This window comes from Odontesthes bonariensis, chromosome 7 (assembly GCF_027942865.1).
Source record: "Odontesthes bonariensis isolate fOdoBon6 chromosome 7, fOdoBon6.hap1, whole genome shotgun sequence".
Lineage (NCBI taxonomy): Eukaryota > Metazoa > Chordata > Actinopteri > Atheriniformes > Atherinopsidae > Odontesthes > Odontesthes bonariensis.
In genome coordinates, this window is record NC_134512.1 from 15,865,354 (window position 1) to 15,888,525 (window position 23,172).

Below are 23,172 nucleotides of genomic sequence, written 5' to 3' on the forward strand. Positions count from 1 at the left end.
TGAAAGGGGTACAGTATTTATCAGTAACAGTTATCTAACACTGATTTTTTTTGGGCTTTTTATCCAATGTCTTAGTTTTAAAGATTAACCTGGCCATAGTGCATCTACAGTAAACCATCAAATCTTGAGGATGTGGTTTGACAAATAGCTGGTCCAACTTCATTAATATGGAGGCCAAGGTGAGATTTGAAATGAATGTCTCCTGCATGGTCTTCTCTGGTTGGATGTGTTTTACTCTTATTTACAATTTACAAGCGCTTCCTGCATATCATAGTTCTTCATCTTGTACCTTAGAAGAGACCAGACATATATATATCAGTCATTTTCCATATCAAGTCGGTTTCCAGAATTCATGACATCAGCTTATAGTTTATATGTAATGACTCTCTTTGGTTGTAAAGCAAATTAACACTGATCTTGTACTTATTCAAGCCTACTATGAAAATCCACTTCAACATCTCCGCTGCATTGATTAGAAGTGTTAATCTCTGTTTCTCTCTTGGGCTAAATGCTGAACAAGTCTCAGAGAAAAGCTATGGTTACATATTTTTATGCTACTATGGGAACTCAGTAAATTAATTTGCCAGAGACCAATAAAGCACTTAGAGCCACTTGCAACTAGATCCCCTTCAGACAGCTTTTTAACAATCTAAAAATATTGGGCCAGTCGCCCAGATGCCAGAAAACTGTAGTTTGGTCATTAAAAGGTCTAAAAATATGGCTCCACAATGTATCTAAAATTTAACATCATTCCAATACTGTATCAACATGTGCAATATCAGTATTGCAAAAGACTGCTTGGACTGCAATAACCGGTGGGCTATGGACCTTTTTCACAGGACTTGGACTTCAAATAGTTGGACAAGCTCTGGTGATTAATGAGGGCTACATTCCACTTAGAGAAAGTTCTGCTTATATGCATATTCTACAACTAAGCAGCATGTACAGCTGCAGAAAAGGAATGCAGCCCGTGTTAAAACACCATATATTGAAGTATTTGTTTATATATCAAGTTTTATTATCATCGCTATTATAAACATTGATCTTGCATGTTTCTGATCTTGTGGAAGGCTCATTTGAAAATAGCCAAATTTCTCCCCTATCTCAAGTTTAAATGCGATTTTTGCGGTTTTTCTGTTTAACGGATGCCCTTTCCATAATCTACCCAATGAGCAAAGTCCACATTCTGTTTTCTCCTCAACAGCCATAAACACTCCTACATTGGGTGAGGAAGAACAAAAGAACATAGGTTCATTCATGTGCAGCAAGGCAAGGACAGACTGATGATCATTAGGATGCAAAGTGCGCTGCTGATTATGATTGTGTTTGTAACGAGCACATCTCACCTCAGAGAGCTGGGCTATTTGAGGAAAAAGCCATTTACCTGAGAAGGCAGGGCAGTCATGTGAAAAACTACTTCACTGAAGCAGCTTAGTTTGATAACATCTGTGAAAATGGCAAAGTGACATTTGCAGGTGCATTTTTAAAAGTATGTATGCATTCAATAATTTAAAAAAAAAACAGGCATTTAGAGTCATTATCAAGCTGTTCAAATGTATTTCAGTGGGCTCTTTCATTGTATTTAATGATCTAATAGTTGGAAGAAATGTGTTTTAGAGATACCTTTCAGGGTCATACCATTTCATTGCAAAGGTTGACCCCCCTCCCCTCACATCACTGTTAATTAGATCACATTTCACATATTCCTTTGCATCAAGATCACTATGATCTTTGTTAAAAATGACTTACTGCTAGCTTACTCAGTAGCTGCAGTTTTTCTTTTCTTTTTTTTCAGTGAAACTGCCTGAATATGTGAGATGAGAAAGAGAGTTTTTGGGATGCTTTTTTTTTTTGTTCTTATTGAGGCAAATCATTTTTAAAACTGGTGTGGAGATCCAGGTTTATATTATTTCTCATTGTATTTGGTGGCTGTTTCTTTTCTTTTATTGACCGTTGCCATCGTTACAGAGGCAGGGCTGGTGTCCTAGGAAACATCGGAGCTTTTTGTTATAGACTGAATTACAACTTTGTGTGTATGTGTGTTCTTGTATATGCCTGTGATGGATCCAACATCCTTTTGAAGCCACTCTTAATGAGGTGCACCGAAAGGAAAGGCAAAAGATATAGAGAAACAAAACACAAAGTAGCACCAGCCTGCATATAGGAATTGATAATCATATGATCATTTAAATTAGCTGAGATGCATGTTTAAAAGCATTTTCTTTCATACTTAGGACAAAAAATGACTATCCAGTTGAGATAAAAACAGATTTAATGTAGGTCAAACACTATTTTACATCCAATATTAAATTATAACTGTTAAACAGCAACAAAGAATAAGCGTAAAACCTTTTAAAAAAACATGTACAACCCTGGACAAAAACAAGGACACTACGAGATAGTTAGAAAAATTATAATGGTTTTCTGAAGCTCCCTGGTCACTATGACTTGTCTGCTCATTGCTTTCATTGGTTTTAAGGGACTGAATCCTTAAAAAGATTTGAAATTCACCCGCTGTCCCCATTATTAGTTACAATTTACTAACTTCAACTTATCAAACATCCAATTATTGTATCATGTGACAGAAACTCAAGTTTCTTTTAACATAGTTATTTGTGCCTGGCAGGCTGTTTTGCATGTTACAGCCTGCTGATGAGCAATTGCTCTCTGGGCAAGAATGCCTTGATTGAAGATGTCTGAGAGGAATGACCACACTGGCTTAGGTTGTTAGAAAGATGAAAATAAGAAATAACCATATTACAAGACAACCAAGGTGTGCTGAAGAACATCTTGAACCTGTAAACAATCTGGCTACTGTAATAGAAGAATATACAGGGCACAACCGCTGTTGTGTGCACTAGCTCATCAAAATTTGGCAATGGAGGGTCAGGAAAATGTTGGCTGATGTGATCATTCTTGATTGCTGCTGTGACATTTAGATGGATCCATCCAATTTCCAAACTGGATGTGTAAAAGGACTTTAGGTTAAACTTTCAACTCCACAGTTTACTGGAGAGTTGTGAGGTCCGTTTCACGTAGCAGGTTTAGTGAAAACTCTGAGTAGGTTAACCCTGAAATGAGGGAAACCCTGAGTTTTCCGTTTCACAAAGGGAGGTAACTCAACCCCGAGAAAGAGGGGTAACTCTAGCCTGTTTCACAAAGAGAGGTAACTTAACCTCACGATCAGTTACCGGAGTAACAGACTCTCTGAACCTAACCTGGTCGGGACCAGGTTTTATTCAAGAAACCTTGAGTTTCTTTTTGTCTCCGCCCTCTTTCAGCCACACACGCCATTTGATTTCCTCATTCATTCAGTCAGCAGAGCGAGTTCTTCTACTTCTAGAAGTCCTTTAGGCACAGTAGGAGGCAACTTTTTTCACAAACATGTCCTTTTGACAACGATCCCGTGGATGAAGGCGCAGCATTATTGCGCAGAGAAATAAATATTCGTCAGAGATGGTTATCAGACCGCGCATAGATTTTTGCATTTACAGACAATTATCTTTTTGAGCAGCACCATCAGAATGTGTTGGGACAAAAGAAAAAAAAGACATAAAAGACAAATAAATATTTGTATGAATAGGCTTAAAAAAGACATAGGCCTATTATATTTTATAAAGGCACTTGTGTCTTGGGGGTGGATTCCCTCCGGGGATTCCCTCAGCCACTGCCCTCCCGTTAGAGGTGGCGGTGCTGGGCACCACCCGTTTTACGGGCATCTGCCTTCTTTCTGTTGGCTGAGTAGAAGTCTGTGTTAGTTTAAATAGGCTTAATTATTTAACAGAACATGATATAGATGATGACTCTAAATTGTCCTTCGGAGTGACTGTGAGTGTGCATGGTTGTTTGTCTCGTTTGTCTCTATGTGGCCCTGTGATGGACTGGCGGCCTGTCCAGGGTGTACCCCGCCTCTTCCCCATTGACCGCTGGGATAGGCTCCAGCCCCCCCGCGACCCGACTGACGGATTCAGCGGTGTATAGATAATGTATGGATGGATGATATAGATGAGAAGACATAGTTTATGTGTGTGAAAACAGCATTATGTTGGGAATAAAATAACTGCACAGTCAAATAGCCACTTAATATTTACTTTACAGTGTAAAACATGATCAAAATGAGGAACCTCCATGCCGAGGTCTCACCTGTTTGAACAATGTTTTTATATTTCATCTTAAACTGCTGCCATTGTGCGCTTCTCCCCTGCGGGATTTCACCTATGTTTATGAATGGGCTACCATTCAAGCAGTTTCCCTGTAATATTATTGTGATTGCAAAGGACTACATTTAAACTTACACTTTTGCTGCTGCAGCGGTGTTGCACTTATTTCTAAAAACGTATTGAAACTCGCCGTATGAGCGCATTAAGATTTCCAATTCGAGGTTGGTGAAAAACGTAGCCCCTCCTCTTCCCCGTTGCCAAGGGGACTCGTCGAATCGGGGCTCCATTGATGCTGGCTTTTTAAAGTTGTGGTGCACGCGCTAAACTCAAGGTGAACTTACTCAGAGTTGATTAACCTCACTCAAATCAGCATTTGTGGAACCGAAAACTCAGGGTTTTCTATCTCAGAGTAGATCAACTCAGAGATCAGGAATAGACTCAGAGTTGGTTGAACCTGCTACGTGAAACGGACCCGTGGTTGCCAATATGTAGCCCCACCTCCTGTTTTGAAAATGAATAACACGCCTTTTCACAAAGTCACAACACGACCATGAGTTCACTGTGCTCAGATGTCCTCAGCCACCAGACCTCAATGCAATAGAGTAACTTGAGGATATGATGGAATGAAAAAAGGTTCTTCTGGAAGTTGGCAACAATTTCATGTGCAATCATGATCATCCCGTGTTGAACCTATGCATAAACGAACGCCCAACCTGGAACTAGCAAATTTGTGACGCATGAAGTGGCCAGTTAGCGTACCCTAATCTTCTTGCTTCTCCATCAGTTCTGTGCTGGGGCTCAGACATTAACATGCGGGAGCTATCCCAGCCCCTCAGCCCCTATGGTAATTGGAAAGCCGTCAGCAAGGCATTGTTTCGATAGGGAGGTATGGGGAAGAGAGCTTGAAGAGATGAGGAGAGCAAGAAAAGCAAATAGAGATTTGGGGAGAGAAGAAGACAAATAAGGCTTGAAATCAGGAAAAAGTAGACAGAAGTATTGAGAAAAGAAAGGTAAATAACATAGAAGGCTTGAACTGGGTGAATAAAATAATTAAGGCTATTAAGTGACTCATACATGGCAAGACAGTCAAGTAGAGATACAGCACTGTCAGCAGATAGTTTGAATGTCTTATTTCATGGTATAATCGAGTCACTTGTTACAGTGAATGAACAACACACATGCAAGTAACAATCAGGTAATACAAACATAAACAGTTTCTTCTCTTGGGTGTATATGTGATTGATATACAAGTGTTACATATGTTTTTGATGTAGGTTTTAAAGCTGCTTGACAGAGAGCTTGGACAATGCAAGCGGCAGAATGATGCTGAATGCAACTCACACAGCACAGAGGTGATGAATGAAAACTAGGCGGAGCTCTGCTGCTGCTGTATTAGAATTCAATCGCGCGAGAGAGAGAGAATGAAGATGCAGTGTAAAGAAATGTGAAGAAGGAGAGGAATAAGAGAAGGAGGGGATTCAAGGCATTCAAGACCCCCTCACCAACCCTACCGCGCACCTCACTGCACACAAACGCACACACAAACACACATATACTCACTCAGCCTGCCTTAGGGAGCCATGGCGCATGCACGCTCTCAGGCAGACAAGCAGAAGGAGATCAATCGTGCTCTGGGACTAGTGTGTATGTGTGTGTCAGCGATGTGTTAGCGACATGCTGGTGGTGGCGTATGCCATGCTAGTGAAGGTGCGATGTTAGCAGGAGTGGAGGGGGCTGTCCGTGTTTGTGCCTGTGTGCACAGCTAGAATGCACATAGAGGGCTTGTGGTGTGTGAGCGAGCCGTCAAAGGGGAGGGGAGCCACAGAGCGCAGCAGCAGCAACGTTGCCAGAGTGTGTGTGAGTGTATGTGTGAGGGGTGGAGGGGAGAGGAGAGGCAGACGCGGTGGGACTCCCGGGAGAGGGAGCAGGAGTTGGGGAGCAGACCTAACCTCTCTCCTCCACAGCAGGAGAACCAGGACCCAAGGACAAGGCAAGATCTGTAGCCCAGCCTGGGAGCATCTGGAACAGGAGATGTATAGTGGATTTTTGTCTATTTCTGGAGGGGACTTATGCTGGAGCCCAAACTCAGGATGTGTTTAACTGAAGGGGGCTCTCTGACGGACCCATACAGACAAGGAAATAGTGCTGATCTTCTTACCGATACATATTTCCTCTCCTACCTCGATTAGGATGCAAGGGACAGGGGAGAAATAGAAGGATAGGGTAAAAGAGAGGAAGAAGGATACTGCCTTTGCTATTAAGGAAGGAACAGGGGTTACAATAAGAGGAAGAGGAGAGGAAGAAAGTGGTCGAGAGTATACTCTCCTCTCATGACACCCCTGTGGAACACTGACTGTTGATTGGCAGGTACTCGGGCTTGCCTATGAATCCCTCTCTGGCTACCATAACAACCAGGGGGTGTCACCAGGTTGCTGTCCCACTGACGACCATGTCGGTGACCACGGGCTTCAGTTACCAGCTCCCAGGAATCACCACAGTAACTTATGTGTTTGTTTACAGCCCCGGCTCAGTGCAGCGAGACCCCAGCCCACCTCATCACACCCCTCCAGCATTGACAGGCCCCCGTGGGCCCAAAAGAAAACTCTACAGTGCTGTCCCAGGACGTACCTTCATTGTGGTCAAACCATACTCACCACAGGGCGACGGAGAGATCCAACTAAACCGTGGAGAACGGGTCAAAGGTAGGTTATCCACTATAAAAAAGATTTTTTTTTCGTATCTATATATTTGCCTCATTTCACCTACTACTGCAACTATCAACACTTTATATTGCTGCTGTTCATACCCTGTATGTCATAGCATGACAGAGACTGTCCATCATCCGTACAAGTGTTTAGCATCTCCTGGGAAGTCCGTGACAACATGTGGCTCTTATGAGTAGGGTTGGCTACAAAAACAAACTTTCCTAAGTTTTCATATGTTTTTTAGATACCAAAACATACTATTACTTCACTACGTTGTTGCCTGCAAAGCAGTTATGCAGTCTCTCTGCCTGGAGGTCATTTCACTGGTGTTTGAGCTTGACATTGTGAATTATCATTTCATTGACTTTTTAAATGTGCTTTTTCAGCTGTTTGCAGTGGCTTTGCTTTCATTTGTTTGTGTGTATGCTTTTGTCTCCATCCATGCTTCACTCAAGACTATGACTGTAATGACGTAGAAGGTAAACTCCATAATATTCCTCTCACTTTGTAGCTCTCCCACTCACCTCAACCTTATCCCTACAGTTTAATGATTAGTTCTCAGCCCTGTTTGAATCCAGTTGAGAGATGGGCATGCTCTCACTACAAATCTTTGATTATTGCAAGGAAAGGACTTGCAAATTCAAACAGGTCCCCTGTGCTTTTGGTGGTTGTTATGCATACATGTAATATGTTCTTCCTTCTTTCTGAGAGTGCTTCCTCCCTGAAAATGCAGCAGCTTTTCTCCGTCCTCTTACCTCTTATCACCTGTCCACAGACACCCAGTTCCACATTGGCTCCACACCCTGCATCCTGCCACTTCACATGCATCACCAAGGATCAAACCGACATTAGCTTAATGGAAACAGTTCCCTCGTATCCGTAGAATAGTCAGATAGAGAGGGATTGCACTCATGCTGAGACCTCTTCTGTTCCTTTCAGATCTGCAGAGGGACAGGAAGTACAGATTATGGGTCAGTTTGGAATATGAATTTGGAATTTGTACAAACAACCACAACACACACACACACACACACACACATTTACAGAGGTTGTAGACTGTGAAATTTAATATGGACTTGGCCCTGTTTTTTGGTCACAGTAATTGCTTTAATACGTTGAGGAATAGAGACATGCAATTTTTGTACATTGGCCATGGAAGTTTTAATCCATTGATCAAACAGAAAATGTTCCAGATCTTTCAGAGATGATGATGGGGAAGGCTGTTACTTTCTTTCTGCTCCATTTCACACCAGAGATGTTCACTTATCGTAAGTTATCGCCAGTCTAAGTGTTCACACATGCTTATTTGGACACTTTTTAATCATTTAAGACAGTTACTCACCAGGGTTATCGTCCTGGAAGATGGCCCCGCCTTTGGGAAATAGTTGATGACCCAAAATTGACTAATACCATCACAAAACCTCCTCATGGATCGAAGGTTTTTTATTTTTGATCGTCCTCCATACATATATTCATCCTGAACAAGGATAAAACTGAAAGGTTTATCAAAGACGTTGACATTCTTCTGCTGCTCTGTTATCCACTTCTTTTGGTCATCTCACCATTTTGTGTTTTTCAACACTGATGGGGAAAAAAAAGGTTGTTCAATGCCAGCCACTTTATGGTGTTGAGTTGCAGCAAGCTTTCAAAGAATCTTTTTGATTAATAGTTGGAAAGATTTTGTTCTAGTTTTGCACTCAATTTAGAAATTGTAGTTGTCAGCACCAACATGACTGAACATTGACGGAAATACGGGAAATAGCTAATTATGATCCGTTTCCTTTTTTTTCTTTCCAAACTGCATATGAAAACATAAGAAATACTGATAAAACCTCTCTCCGCTGGATACCTACAGAACAATTTGTGTCTCTTCCTTTGTTTTTTTGTCCTCCAGCCCATCTGACCTCACAGACATTTATTTGGAGACCTCCTATGTGTTCTTTGATGCTACTTTTGGAGTATTGTGAGTGTTCCATAAAACGCTGATGTTATTTGCAGCAGACATACAAAAGCAGATTAGAAGCCATAAAAGCTGAACAACGTTTTGCTGAGGAAAAACTGAATGTTACAGCATTGTCTGAAACGGCGTTGCATACTGATGTTTACACAATCGGAAATGTGATGACTCAACAGTATCTTAGTATGCCTCCATCTACAGAATGGATCTGCTGTTACCAGCTTTTCTGTTGGTGCAACTGAATCTATAACCCTGACACTAATATCAACACTCAGTGTTTTGCCGTTGTCTCATGTTGGCCATGCAGGAAACAAGCTTACAGTGCCATGGCTGCCAGCATCATGGCCCGGCCAAGTTAACCATCTGGCTCTGTTATGCAACACTGACCATCATATCCATCACTCTGTTGCATTCACTCTGTAAATGTGTAGTCTTGGGATATGAATTGACCAGGCGTCCCGGTGCACAGAGAGGCACAGCTTGATAAATCTCTTTCTCTAGGTGGGAATGACCCTCATCTTTTCAGCATTTATAAATGGATGAGTTGCTAATGATGATAGAGTTCTGTTACTGTACGGAACAGACACACATCAAATTGTCCCAGGTCGAGACTTGTGTGTGTGTGTTTGTGAGATTTTTCATTCACGTGAAGTAAAAATAAATATCACTATTGTGCCCTCAAGCTTAATATGATACTGCTTCTGACACCAAACATCTTGATGATTCAGTGATAGTTAGATAATTAGCTCCCACCACAACCTCCTAAACACCCAGCCCCTTATGCTACCCTACTCTGCTTCCTCTTGATGTCTGTACAACCTTATTAATCAACAGCTGTACCGGAGGAGCATCTGTATGATGAGATCAGACAGGGTAAATCTGACTATATGTTTGTTTGTGAGTGTCTGTGATTAGGATTAGTATCCATGTTTTTACGTGAAGCATTTCCTTAACTTTAAAAGTGTTTGAAACACTAAGAAAGACCTTCTTATTTTCAATGGGAGTTGTACTTTAGTCACCAGTAGGCTATACTGTATTTTTATTTAGGAAAATGTGTTCATTTAATCTATTAATACATTTTTAAACTTAAGAACCAAAAATTATTTCTTGTTTTTACACCTTCCCTTGTAGTAGCAGATGGCTATCTGGACTCAGACGGTAAACAGTAAATCTTTGTTGCAGTAACCTTTGTAGCATTTTGTTTCACTTAAATCCACAGCTGACCTTGCTCATTCTGAAACATGTCATTAAACAAATACATCCATCCTAGAAGGATAGATTTAGTATTGTGAATATTAGTTGGTTTTGCTCATTGCAAGATATAAATTTCAAAGAGTGTGGAATAAGATACTAAATGTAATGAACGTAAGGAGTTTAGTTTTAATTGTTTTGCAACTAAAAAGTACTTTGAAATTGAAAATCTCATTTGGGGAAGAGAGTGTTTTCATAAAGCATAAAACGTTTTTTTTGGCAATGTGCAATTACCAACTAAAATTCTAAACTGTGTGGTATATCTTGATGAGATTCCCTGTTAGAGATAGCAGAAAGACACATACTGTGGCAATAACATACAGTAGTCGATGCTGTGGTAGGATAGTGTTAGAAACTTAGATTAGAAATGAATTTAGGTTTGAGCATTGTGTTTTACTTGTTCTTTTGTAGCATTTACAGCACAAAATTAACTTCTTTTTTTTTATCAGTTATGAATTAATTTATTTAAATGCCTTCTAGCTGACTCACCATGCAATGAGGATGCTGAAGAAAACGCTGACTTTAGTGATGAATATGATGAACATGAAGGTAAATGTAATATTTTTCTTTCTTGTTTAAAAGAGGTATGACAGATGGGTGATAACTGTATATCACTGTTTGCCATTCTGCTGCCAGAGCGATACATACACAAATAACTTTCATGTACAAAATGAGATGAATAGATGGGCCCTAGTTTCATAGTCTCAAATGACTTTTTTATATGACCAGTTTCTTATTCCTTTTTAAGAGCTTGGAAAAACCCCAAGCCTTCACTTTGTGATTGTCAGTCTGTTTTCTGCAATCAATGTCTCCAGACATCCTTCGTCTAGAAAAACAGCCCTGTTATCCACCATTTAGAAGGATCATCCACATCTAGCTCTCCAAGCAGACCGTTAGTACTAGGTAATGAAATCTGGTGGTCTTTCAGCACTTGCTGACCACAAAACTAGCATGCACTTGGTTTAATGGTGTGTGTTTGATTATATGTCTGTTTCAGCGATGGCAGTTAAAAGAAATGGATGTTTCCGAGATTATCAGGTTTTGTGGTCTGCTGGTTTGTGCATGTGTGTATTTGATCACGGTGTGTGTGTGTGTGTGCGTGTGTATGTGTGTGTGGTTGTGCTTGATGATCCTTTTGGTACTCTCCATCAATAGGTCCCAAAGGCCCCTCCCCACACCCTCTTGCATCCTTTCTTTGTGCTATTTCCCTTACTCACCCCTGTATTTGTGTCAGCCCTTCCCCGTCATTGATGTAATCTTATCTCATCATCCGGTTTGACAGCTCTTTAAAGGCCACTTATGGTCACCATGGTAACGAAAAGGTACACATGCCACTGTAACCAGGTCAAGCTCTTTACACACTTGTACACACAAAAACCCACTCACATACAACCTCCTATATGAATATCCTCTAAATCACAATAGCAGATGTTCACACATGAACACAAAAACATATTTAAAGTAGCAGATATGTGAGTCAACATGCTGCACCGCCACTTCCCCATAAGAGACATTAACTGGAGGTCCGGGACATTCTTCTCCTCAACAAGGTGGCACACTTATGAGCATGCTTCCGTAACAGTGTATTACATCTCTTGTGCATGCACACACACAGCACATATACGCTCTCCAAACGCCATTATAAATCTTGCAGACAGCCATGAAAATGAAACCAGTGCAAGTAATGTTGAGATTAGACATTCACAAACATGATTAATGGGGTTTGGCCGCACCCTGTGTGTGTAGAATATTAACACTGCTGTGGGCAATGGATGCCTGGACAAGGTATAGAAACAAAAATACACAAATACACACCCATATAGTGGGTTTTAATGGCTAGCTCCAGGGGCCTGTTGCACAAAAGTAGGATAAGGGATTAAGCGGGGATATGTTGGCTATCCTGGATCAACTTATCCGTGATCCGGTTGCACAAAAGTAGGATAAGGGAAGTGGGATATGTTCAGACGTAAGTTACCATGGAGATTTATTCTGTGAAGCTAGCCTGCTCCAGACCAGGCTAAGTTCCAGGATCTATTTAATCTCATTCCTTATCTCAGTCAGCGGTCGCCACAATTGGAAACCAATATTTATTCCACTGCCTAGAACATATTGTTAAAACATTTAACTATACCCACTATCATTATTGAAACATTTGTGATCATTAATTGAAATCATTTTAGATAACTGATGATTTTAGATGAACCACTAGATAATTTAGTTTCCCACAGACTACACATAAAGTACATCACCATATAAATATAAATACACATTAGAGAGTACCATGATGTTCCTTTATTGAACAAGGATGAATCAAAGCAAGTAAACCATCAGCTCCTTTCAAAACTGAAGTCACAGTGCTCTACAAGACAAAAAGCACAGAATCAAAGCATGCAGTTTGAGACAAACTGTTTGTAAAAATGGGCTATACTAATGAAATTGCCTTGCCTATAAAGCACAAAAACCTAACAAAAATTCCTCTGCCATTGCAGGCCCAACTTAAAGCAACATGCATATTAATTGAAATAATTTAACACATATTGGTCTCTGACCAGCGACCACAGTCGTCATCCGGGAAGATGGCAGGATTGTCCCAGTCTATGAGAGCTGGCACTCTGGGGGCCCTCTCCTTTCTCAGGCAGGCCACATTCTGGAGGACAGCACAGGCCACAATGATATCACATGCCCTGTCTGGGCTGACTCTCAGGTGGTTCAGACACAGAAAGCGTGCCTTCAGTAGGCCAAATGTCATTTCGATCCGGGCCCTTGTTCTGGCATGGGCATGGTTGTATGCCAGTTGTGCCTCCAGAGGGTCTGCAAATGGAGTGAGCAGAAAAGGCTGGCAGGCATACCCTCTGTCACCCAGCAATACACCCAGGAATTCACCTGTGAATACAAAATGTTACCATCACAACCTCATAAGTAGTGACAGTCTTAACACAGCCATGATGTTAAAAGTGGTTATCAATAGAGGTTCTGTGGCTCACCTTGTGATGGGCGCCGATAAAAACCAATTAATGCACATCACAGGTAATGTACAGTGTTCATTAATTAACTTTATCAAAAGTCATGTTCACCTGTACATTGATGCTGTGGAAGTTTTTCCTGTTCACAAAATCCCCCTCATGGCCACCTGAGGGGGATTTTACAGTGCACAGTGAAAATGAGTACACCCCTGTTGAAAAGTAACATTTTGAACAATATTTTAATACACACACAAGTTATTCCCAAAACGTGCATAGAGTAAGTTTAATACAACATCTGTTCAGCTTGCAACAGAAAAGAAAGGTCAATAATATAACTTAAATGACATATTTGTCCATTTTTGTGAAATTATGCTGGTGCAAAAGTGAGTACACCCCTATGTTAAACTCCCTGAGAATGGGCCGTGTTGGCCCGAAATGTCATGAAATGAAAAGGCATTAAAAGGGAGGTCATCGTTGTGCGTTTCATCCTTGCCTTACATTGAAATTTTACATTTTGAGTCTGCACCAGGCTAAAAGAGACGTGTGTGAGATTTGACTGAAATCCTATGGAGAGTATCATGATCTGCTTCAGTAGTCACAGTACATGTTGACAAGCATGTTTCTTTTGGTGAAATTCAGCTTCCTACTGTTGATGGCATCCATACAGCCCCAAACCATGTCACTCCCACTACTCTGCTTGACTTTAAGCATGGGGCACTTTTCTTTGTACAAATCACTTTTTACCACCACACAGGCTTGACACCATCGAAAGCAAATTTGTTTATCATTGTCTCATCAGAGACAAACAAACTAAGGATATGGATTGCTGGAACCATGTCCTGTGATCTGATGACACCAAGATGAACAAATTTGCTTTCGATGGTGTCAAGCCTGTGTGGTGGTAAAAAGTGATTTGTACAAAGAAAAGTGCCCCATGCTTAAAGTCAAGCATAGTAGTGGGAGTGACATGGTTTGGGGCTGTATGGATGCCATCAACAGTAGGAAGCTGAATTTCACCAAAAGAAACATGCTTGTCAACATGTACTGTGACTACTGAAGCAGATCATGATACTCTCCATAGGATTTCAGTCAAATCTCACACACGTCTCTTTTAGCCTGGTGCAGACTCAAAATGTAAAATTTCAATGTAAGGCAAGGATGAAACGCACAACGATGACCTCCCTTTTAATGCCTTTTCATTTCATGACATTTCGGGCCAACACGGCCCAGTCTCAGGGAGTTTAACATAGGGGTGTACTCACTTTTGCACCAGCATAATTTCACAAAAATGGACAAATATGTCATTTAAGTTATATTATTGACCTTTCTTTTCTGTTGTAAGCTGAACAGATGTTGTATTAAACTTACTCTATGCACGTTTTGGGAATAACTTGTGTGTGTATTAAAATATTGTTCAAAATGTTACTTTTCAACAGGGGTGTACTCATTTTCACTGTGCACTGTATTTTGATGTGTGTGCAGTCCACTGCACCAATGACATTGGGGAAACCTGTAATACGATGCAATGAGTATCTTACTCTGAATGTTAAAATTGTAATTGTAACTGTAATTTAAAAAAAAAATAATAATTCTTACCTGCAATCCTATAGAACTCCTCCTTGATGTCACAGAGTCTTCTATGCCCAGGGAAGGAGATGAAGATGCTTGCAAGTCCTTTAATTGCGTTTTTTTTTTCACTGCTAAAACAGTACAGGCAATGTGTGGGCAGGCACATTCTTAATAAAAAGTTGCTGCCATGTCCATTTTGGTTGCTTGCTTGCGCTTGACTCAGAGCGCGGATCTCGAAAACACATGAGAAGCTATACAGAATCATACGCGGCGGACAGCACAGCTTTATGCCAATTACGCACACAGGCTCCACACGCATCGTGTCTGCAATCATAACTCATTAGGGGAAATCACATTTTGCCAATATTTTAGAGACCCCTCAACATTTCCCAAATCATGTTTTCGGGGGAGACTCGTGTCAGTTTCAGGGGGTCTCGGATCCCCCGAGTCCCCCGTAGTTCGAACACTGCCTAATTGTGATAATTTCAGTGGAGAGGTGAGTGTGTATTTGTGCACTACTTACGCATTCAGGCGGTCAGCAATGGTTTGCCACGCTTGCTCCCTTTGTTTTTTAACTGTGGCAGTATTTCCTTTTTGTTTTATTTTCTCCGTCACCTCTTCATATGCTTCCATTAATAATTATTGCTCCGCTGGGGAGAAATACGCCGCCCTTGTTGCCATGGTGAATCAGTGAATCTATGATCGATCGTGGGGTCTATTTAAGAAAGCCGTGTGCAGCACTTATCCAGGATCGCTTTCACTTGGCTTAATTAATCCGTGTCTGCTCATCCTGGATTGGCCTTTGTGCAACCAACTAAGCCTGGGCGCCCATGTTTTGGATTCCTTGAACCTGGCTAAGTAACTCATCCTGGATGTCTAAATCCTACTTTTGTGCAACGGGCCCCAGGTCTACCTTAAGACTCAGAAAGCATGTGTTAATGCAGTTGTGATGTGTGGAAACACAAACTGCTTAGACCTTCACTTAAGCAGGCACACTGAACACAGCTACAAAACTACGAACACTTTCAGTTGAACCCAGGAGGCATGTTAGTCCTAGTTATGTTTTCTGTAACAATAGCTGCACAGTCATATCTATACCCTACTGTGTGTGTGTGTCATTTACAAGGCTAATAACTTGTAGCTTATGCAAATGAAATAGATCACGAAATGTTTTAGTTTTTCGATCGTACAAATGACCATGAACACTAAAATTCACATGCATCCATCTGTTACCAAGCAACAGGTACTAAGTGTTTTTATAGCTTTCACATGTCATTCGATCAAATTATGCTTCGAGTGAATTATGCCTTTAGTGAATTTAAAAGATAACTTTTAGTTCTGGGAGAAAATAGTTTTTTTCAACCTGTAAAGTTCGTTCCTTAATTTTTGATAAATTTTCCAGTTATATTCCATTTTTCTTTGCATTCAACTGTAGATCAGTTTGATTGAAAGAGAGTCTCCATTCTAGCTGTTGAATTTTGTCTAAATTTCATCATTAGATTCCCACAGTGAGCTTGGAGAAAATTGATTAGATTTTAACTCTGCGCTGTAGTTACATTAGGGGCACCATGTATGTGCCAATGTGTTTCTGTTAATATGCAGGCAGCAGCATCTCTCCATTGTTGTTTGCGTTGTGAGGCGTGCATGGTGCACACTTTTGTGTGCAAATGTGTATGTCTCCCTGTGTGGCTGTCTTTGTGAAACACAGTGTAAGTAATTGCCTCCCACAAGTTAGATAAACCGCATCCGTCATGTATTCAGCAACCAGCTGTCGTAATATCCGAGGCACACATGGCAGAAATTACTTTCTCTCTCCTTCTCCCTGTTCTATTGTTCAGTGCCTTTCTGTATTTCTACTTGTTGTACCTTTTCACACAGACCTACAAAAACACAATATACATACATTTTTTTTAATGAGTAGCAGATTTACATTATGCTTGTTTATCCTTTCTTTTTTTGGAGTTTAAGAGTTGTTGCAGTCATCATTCACTGTCAGAGCTTCACTGTGTTTCCTGCTTATTTACTTGCAATTTACAAATGACAACATTTTACAAATTGCACGGCTTGAGACTTCACTTTTACTCTAAAAAAAGCTGACATCAGTGCATTGATGTCACATTCATGTCCACAGTGACTGCACTTTGATACATAGATCCCAGCTATCGCATGTGCTGTTTGTATGCCCTCCTTTATGTTGAACCAGTTGCCCCAAGGCACGAGGTTTCAGCCCATATAGCCTCTGGAGTGTAATTCTTTTTTGATATTATTAAGCAGAGAAATCATGAAGTTGGTTCTTTGGCGTTAAGGTGAACTAACCTGGGGTGGATCAAAATAGATCTTAGGTATCTTTTTTGTTTTTGCTATAGTAAGTGCTATACATCTTATTTTGGCAATGGCCTCATCTTTTATTCATGGTACTCTATAAGATGTCTTTGAAAGTCTCTATTACAAGTGTCAGAAAGGAATTATCAGCTTTCAGAGATAATTAAGCTGGGTTATTATTTTTCATATGGCCATAGATATCAGCCCACACAGTGAGACTGAGTGAGCAGCAAGCTGTCTTGAAGACAAAAAACTCATCTATCCCATCGATTTTGAGTTGTTGCTGTCAACTTTATATTGACAGCAACAACTGTCTATGTAAAACATTACATTAGGTAAATGTATGTTTCTGTAAATAAAATGTGAGCTGTTTCCACTGAAAATAAGAGAGTTTTCCCAGGCGTTTTGCTCCCATCAATGCCAAGTGGAATGTAAATCAATTAATACCTGCAACAACAACCTACAGCAGTCATTTGACGTGGGACTAAAGACATATTAAACACTAACATTCAGCCAGATGTTAGAAGGAGTGCGTGTTTTTTTTTCACCGCTGTAAAAAGGGTGTCAAGTTTTGGTGGTTCCCTCAGTAAAGCTTCAACTTGAAAAAGCCCGGTCGGGCAAGGAACAACTCGAACAATGATTTCCCCTTTTTGTGTTTTTATTCAAGTTCTTTTGTTGGATTGATTTTCTTGATGGAAGCGGTTGTCTCAATCAATTAGTTAGGTTTAGTGGTGCAACGGATCATCATTGATCCGTGATCCGTTCGGATCAATTATTTCGGTTCGGCACACACATGATCCGCGGATTGATTTATGAAAAAAAAATAAATTGCGCACATGTTCAGTCCTCACACAGCCGTTACCATTCCTGCTAGTTCCAGGGACAGAGCTACTTTCCACGCTCTGGGTAAAAGTCTGCAACAGTTCCCTCTTCAATAAGCAAACAGTCCTATGGCTCGTTTGTGATTTATTGTCCTCAGCGTAAAACATGTAGAACAGTGGGCATGGAAAATAAAAGTAGGTTAGACTTCGGTGACTACTGTAACGATAACTGCTGCCTCTAGTGCTACGTCTGTTTCTATACTCGTGCTGCCACACCAATCTGTCGCCTAGGTTACCACACAGACATAACACGAAGCTGACATAGCGAAAGAAAACCCCTAACCTGCAACACAGCGTGGTCATGGCGAGCGGAGGAACGCCCCACGTCATTTAAATCCCCTGTTTGGGAGCATTTTGGCTTCCCTGTTAATGAAGAAGGAAAGAGGTTGGTGGATAAAACCGTGACGGTGTGTAGGCACTGTGGCACAAGAAAGCTACACAACAGTGGAAACACATCGAGTATGGCCACGCATTTGCAGCGACATCACCCCGGTGTTTCACCGACAGGAGTGAGACCGAAAGCGGCTCAACAACCGCTCATCAATCCGACCGGGCTAAAGCGATCACAAACGCTATCGTTGTGTTTATAGGTGCACACATGAGGCCATATTCAGTTGTGCAAAACAAGGGCTTTAAACACATGCTGAACGTGCTCGAGCCACGTTAATAATTTAAAAGTGTTAAAAAACAAAAAGACAAAACATGTTTTTTTGTCTTGTCTATTTTTTTTTTTTTTTTTTTGCTGATCCGAAAAATGATCCGATCCGTGACTGATCCGAGGAACGATCCGAACCGTGAGTTTTTTGATCCGTTGCACCTCTAGTTAGGTTGAAAACCTGGACACAAGAATGTAACAGAAAAGATGTTATTTCAAATTTAAACAAACAGTAAATTAACATTAAAATGTAAAAATACTAAATAAAGTAATTGCCAATCAATTACTAAGTAATTACAATTCAAACAAAAGGTAAGTATTTAAGAAAGTCAAATCTCTTTTTTGGTTTCTTTAGTTGGTTTTTGTTTGTCTTTCTCCAAGCATTTGCTCTGAACAAACATTTGCTTCTTTCTCCTCTGCTGCATGTGTTCATCTGAAGTTAAAATGGCCGTCTTTCAGGTAGTTGCTCTGTCCAGACAGGAAGTCAGTTGGGGTGCTGTGGTATGGTTGTTCCACTGATGGTCTGCCCCCTGTAGGTCCGGCTGAAGACTGGTTGTTTGGATTGTTGTGAATTGTCTTTGGAAAAGAGGTGAATGCAATGTATAGCATATAAAAATAACATTTTAATAGGTCGACAGTTATTGGTAATATGTGCCCTTGGCCAAACTCCATTTAAACAAATTGTGTGGTGTGTTTGGGAGCATTTGAAGATAAATTGTGTTCGAGTTCCCATCCAGTGGCCCTCAGGAGCAATTAATGTAATCACAAAATGAACATAATCAGTCTGTTAGAAATTTCACTCATTAGTCATTCATAATGTTCCAAGCTGCGTGTGTGTTATTGATTCTGGACAGGGTCACAAGCCTTAGGCAAGGACATTGCTGTCCAATCAGAGTCGCAGCAGGGTGCAAAGTCCTGCCCACGCACCTAACTGCTCCATGCTGACCACACCACCTGTCCTCCTATTACACTCATCTTTTGTTTCTCTTTATTTTCTCTTTTTCAGTTTGTTTGTTTTTTCCAAACCTCTCCATATGGTACACCCTGGATCATCCCACACTTAGCCGCTCATTGAAATTAAAACTGATGTGTGCCTGAGACACATCTAACTTACGGAGATATTGGCTCATGCAAAATGCTCATTAGAAACACAGCAGAAACAGCAGTTGCAGAGGTAATCAGTGTATGAATAAACATGAACAGGAACACTGTTGCATAAACAGGAGCCATTGACTGATGTAGATACATATTCAACAGAATCACTGATATGATTTTGGCCAACAATTGCTCAATCATGTACAATGTGATGCACTCTGTTTGACCTGGACTGATTCCAGAAGGTAGTTAGCAACAGGCGTTTTCTGCCCTGTGCAGTTGTCGTCTTTGTTGTCCTTGCGCGTAGGAAGGTCACGTCCATTCCTGGCGGTGTCAAGTAGAGTAGCAATTGGCAAATTTGAAAATTCTTCTCTCCTGACCTCTTCTTGTTCTTCTTTTTTATACTGATTAGTCACGAATGGAGCTTGTTTTTTGGCAAAATGCATACATTTTTCTCACTTTTTTGTTGAAGTAAAAAACATCAACCACCTCCATTATTACCTGAGGAGATGCTCTAGCTTAGAACAATCATGTAACAGGACTAATAACCACATAAAATAGTAATGTAGACATGTGCTTTGTGATATAATGAGATAAAGTCTTAAAAATAAGAAAATGTTTCTTGTAAAATGGTTTAAATTGGTATCTCATAATCAACAGAATATGTTTTCACAATGTGATAAACATTTTGTCATTATGAGGAGAATTAAAACTTCATTAATACATTTAGGATATAAAAAGTTTCTTGAATTAGAGAGTCGCAAAAGCAAAGTTCTAGGATAACATTTCCTTCAAGACTAGTGTTCTTATTAATGCTTTTGTATTCATCATCATGTCTACTTGCCACCTCAGCTCGCATGTAGTCTTAGTTAACACCAGGCATTAATGTCATGCAGTTATGTGCTGCAGGGGCACTGTACAGTCCATGACATCGTGCTCATTTATCACAGCATCAACCCCATCATTTATACAACATCTTGGGCAGTCCATCAAACAATCAGCTGTGTGTTTAATGATTCAACAACAAACAATATGTCTGATCTATTGACATTCAACAGACAATAATTTTGTTAGTACACGGCTTGCCAGTCACCGGCATGCTGGAGGGTGGAGGGTGACGTTTTCTTGGTGGTCGTTGAGTAAGTTCATCGGACATGATTTCTTCATTTGTGCATATTTATTCACTGAAAGCCATTATTACTTTTTATGTGTCCCTGCTTAATCAGACTAAGGCATTCACGTGATGATACCTTGGAGTTAAAAGAGGACAAGAAAAAGAACAACAATAAAATGGACTGGGCTACTTTTATTTCCACATTAGGGTTGATATTGAAGGAAAGAGTAAAAAATGGAATAAAAGGCATGACATGTAACTCCGTTTAAGCCTGCTAAAAATGCAGACAGAGGTGATGAAATGAGAAGTGAAGAGGGATCCCTCTGAGTCAGCCTTGGAGTTTTCCTCCCTCCTCTCTTCTTCCTCCTCCTCCGCCAACCACTGCAATTTACAACGCTCCCAGCCTCTTCCCTTTTATATTTTTTTGATAGCTTTCTTCCTTTGTTCCACTCTTTCTTCTGACTCTGCTGTCATTCACAAAAAGCTTCCTCATAGTTCCCAGATTTCTTTACAGATTTTCTTTTTCTTTTTTTCTTAAACTTGTCAGGTCTTTATTTCCTTCAGATTTTCTGCTTCTTTCTTTCCCTCTGACTTTCTCTCAGTGGAATACCGATGAGCCAGCGATTGCACTACTCCCTCACCTTCTTCCAAGCAAAGGAAGTCCCGTGAGGATGAGCATGCAGAAATCCCCGACACATATTTGACTCAGAGCGGTGTGACTGTCCTCTCCCTTATTACTTATCGGCTCTACTTGATTCAGTCTTGTATCTTCTCTAGAGTCCACTTGCCCTTTTCCACACCACCCTCCTAATTGCTTGTCACCTCTGTTTTTTTGTTTCCTGTCTTCCTTCATCCTTTTCATTAAACTTAATTTACTCACCAATGTTTCCTTCACGTATACGTTTGTTTTGGGTTTAAATGACTTGTTTTACCATACATTACTTAGTCTGCATACTTACAAGCACGTCAATATGTAATCATTTTGTCCACAATGACCACTACTCCTGTTAACAGCATAAAGATATGACGATAAAAGGGTGTTTGTTTGTTTGCGTGTCTGTGTGTAGTCATGTGCTATCATGTCACTGGTTTCATGGCTCTTGTTTCATAAGGATCCAACACTGCTCTCTCTCTCTCTCTCTCTATTACACTGAATTGCACTGAGTTTTAATAAAGACTGTAGGGATCCAAATCTAATAACAGCAGCACTCTGCTTATTGGAATGCTCTCACTCACCTTCACACACTTTGTTTTAAGCCCACACTCACCCATTTACTAACACCCTGCCATGCATGTTAATTTATATACTTCATCTGAATTCGGAAAGTACATATTTAGCAAATTACCTTTTTTTTTACATTAGCATTTATCATATCAAACAAAATCAATATCAGACATGCAACAGTGCTGTAAACTGTTTTCAGCTAAGCATTTTTACAAGTGTTTTTAGCATAGAACAGGGGTTTGTGAGACCTTACCTTGAGGTAAGGGACCTCATTTGTTAAGCAGATTTGTGCACAGTTTTGATCTTAAAAAGAAACCGTGTCTAAGCTTTTATTTATAAGCCCTAAGCTTTTTATGAACACATTCCTATATCTAAAGAGAAACTAGATATGATGTAATATTCCTACTGTTTTGAGATGATACAGTCAAACGCACATGCATCCAATTTTTTATTGAAGTTTTATTGCATTAAAAGCAAATGATAGGAAGAAGTCTGTACATCTGTATAGCTGAATTCACTGAACAGACGTTTGTCGATTAGACATTTGAATGGGGATTTTTTTCAGATGACACTACAGTAATAAAATCAGGATTTTATTACAGCTCATACACTCTAATGCTTTAAGAGACCATGAGTTGAAACTTGGTTAATGGGCTGATTTTCAATCACAATTTCTGACACGCGTAGACATCTGACTGAAGAAACTGAAATATTGTGAACGAGCTTCACTGGGAATTTGGCAGTCTTAATTACACTTTACATTTTTACAAAAAGATGTAACTTTGCAGTATGCGCGAAGCGCGTTGTTCATGCATATAGAGTGATTCAATCCCGAACCACATTATCTGGGTATGTTAGCCCAGTTTTGAGTAGCTTGATTTTGTTGATTTCTTACAAATTATATATGTACAGAAAAAATATACAGTATGTATATATAGAATGTGAACGTGCTTACTGCAACAGTCTTGTATGTCAGAAAGCGAGATTTTATATTTTGGTAGGTTCTATGAATTTAAGTTGATCTGAGATGAAGACCCCACAGTTGTTTTGGTTGGAAATAGGATTCTCAGAACCTGTTTGAGCATGGATTTATTTATTTTTTCATCTTTTATATAGGTAGAGTTTCAGTAACACACTTATATTTATTCAATGCTATTTTAGTTCTGGTAATTTTAAAGTGAAAATGCTGAAATCTGTTCAGATTATGTCTCACATCTGTATCTCATTTGATTTGAATTAAGCTTAATTCTTTTAAACAGTTAAAATAGTGGGTTT

General features: G+C 40.1%; 1 protein-coding gene across 6 annotated transcripts in view; it reads left to right on the forward strand.

Annotated features, from left to right (window-relative positions):
• shank3a (SH3 and multiple ankyrin repeat domains 3a) overlaps window positions 1-23,172 on the forward strand; it is a 161,307-nt gene that overhangs the window by 88,498 nt on the left and 49,637 nt on the right. For all 6 annotated transcript variants that reach the window (XM_075469684.1, XM_075469685.1, XM_075469686.1 and 3 more), the window contains exon 12: window positions 6,681-6,862. In XM_075469684.1, coding sequence (XP_075325799.1) covers window positions 6,681-6,862 — 182 coding nt within the window. The remainder of the gene's footprint in view (window positions 1-6,680; window positions 6,863-23,172) is intronic.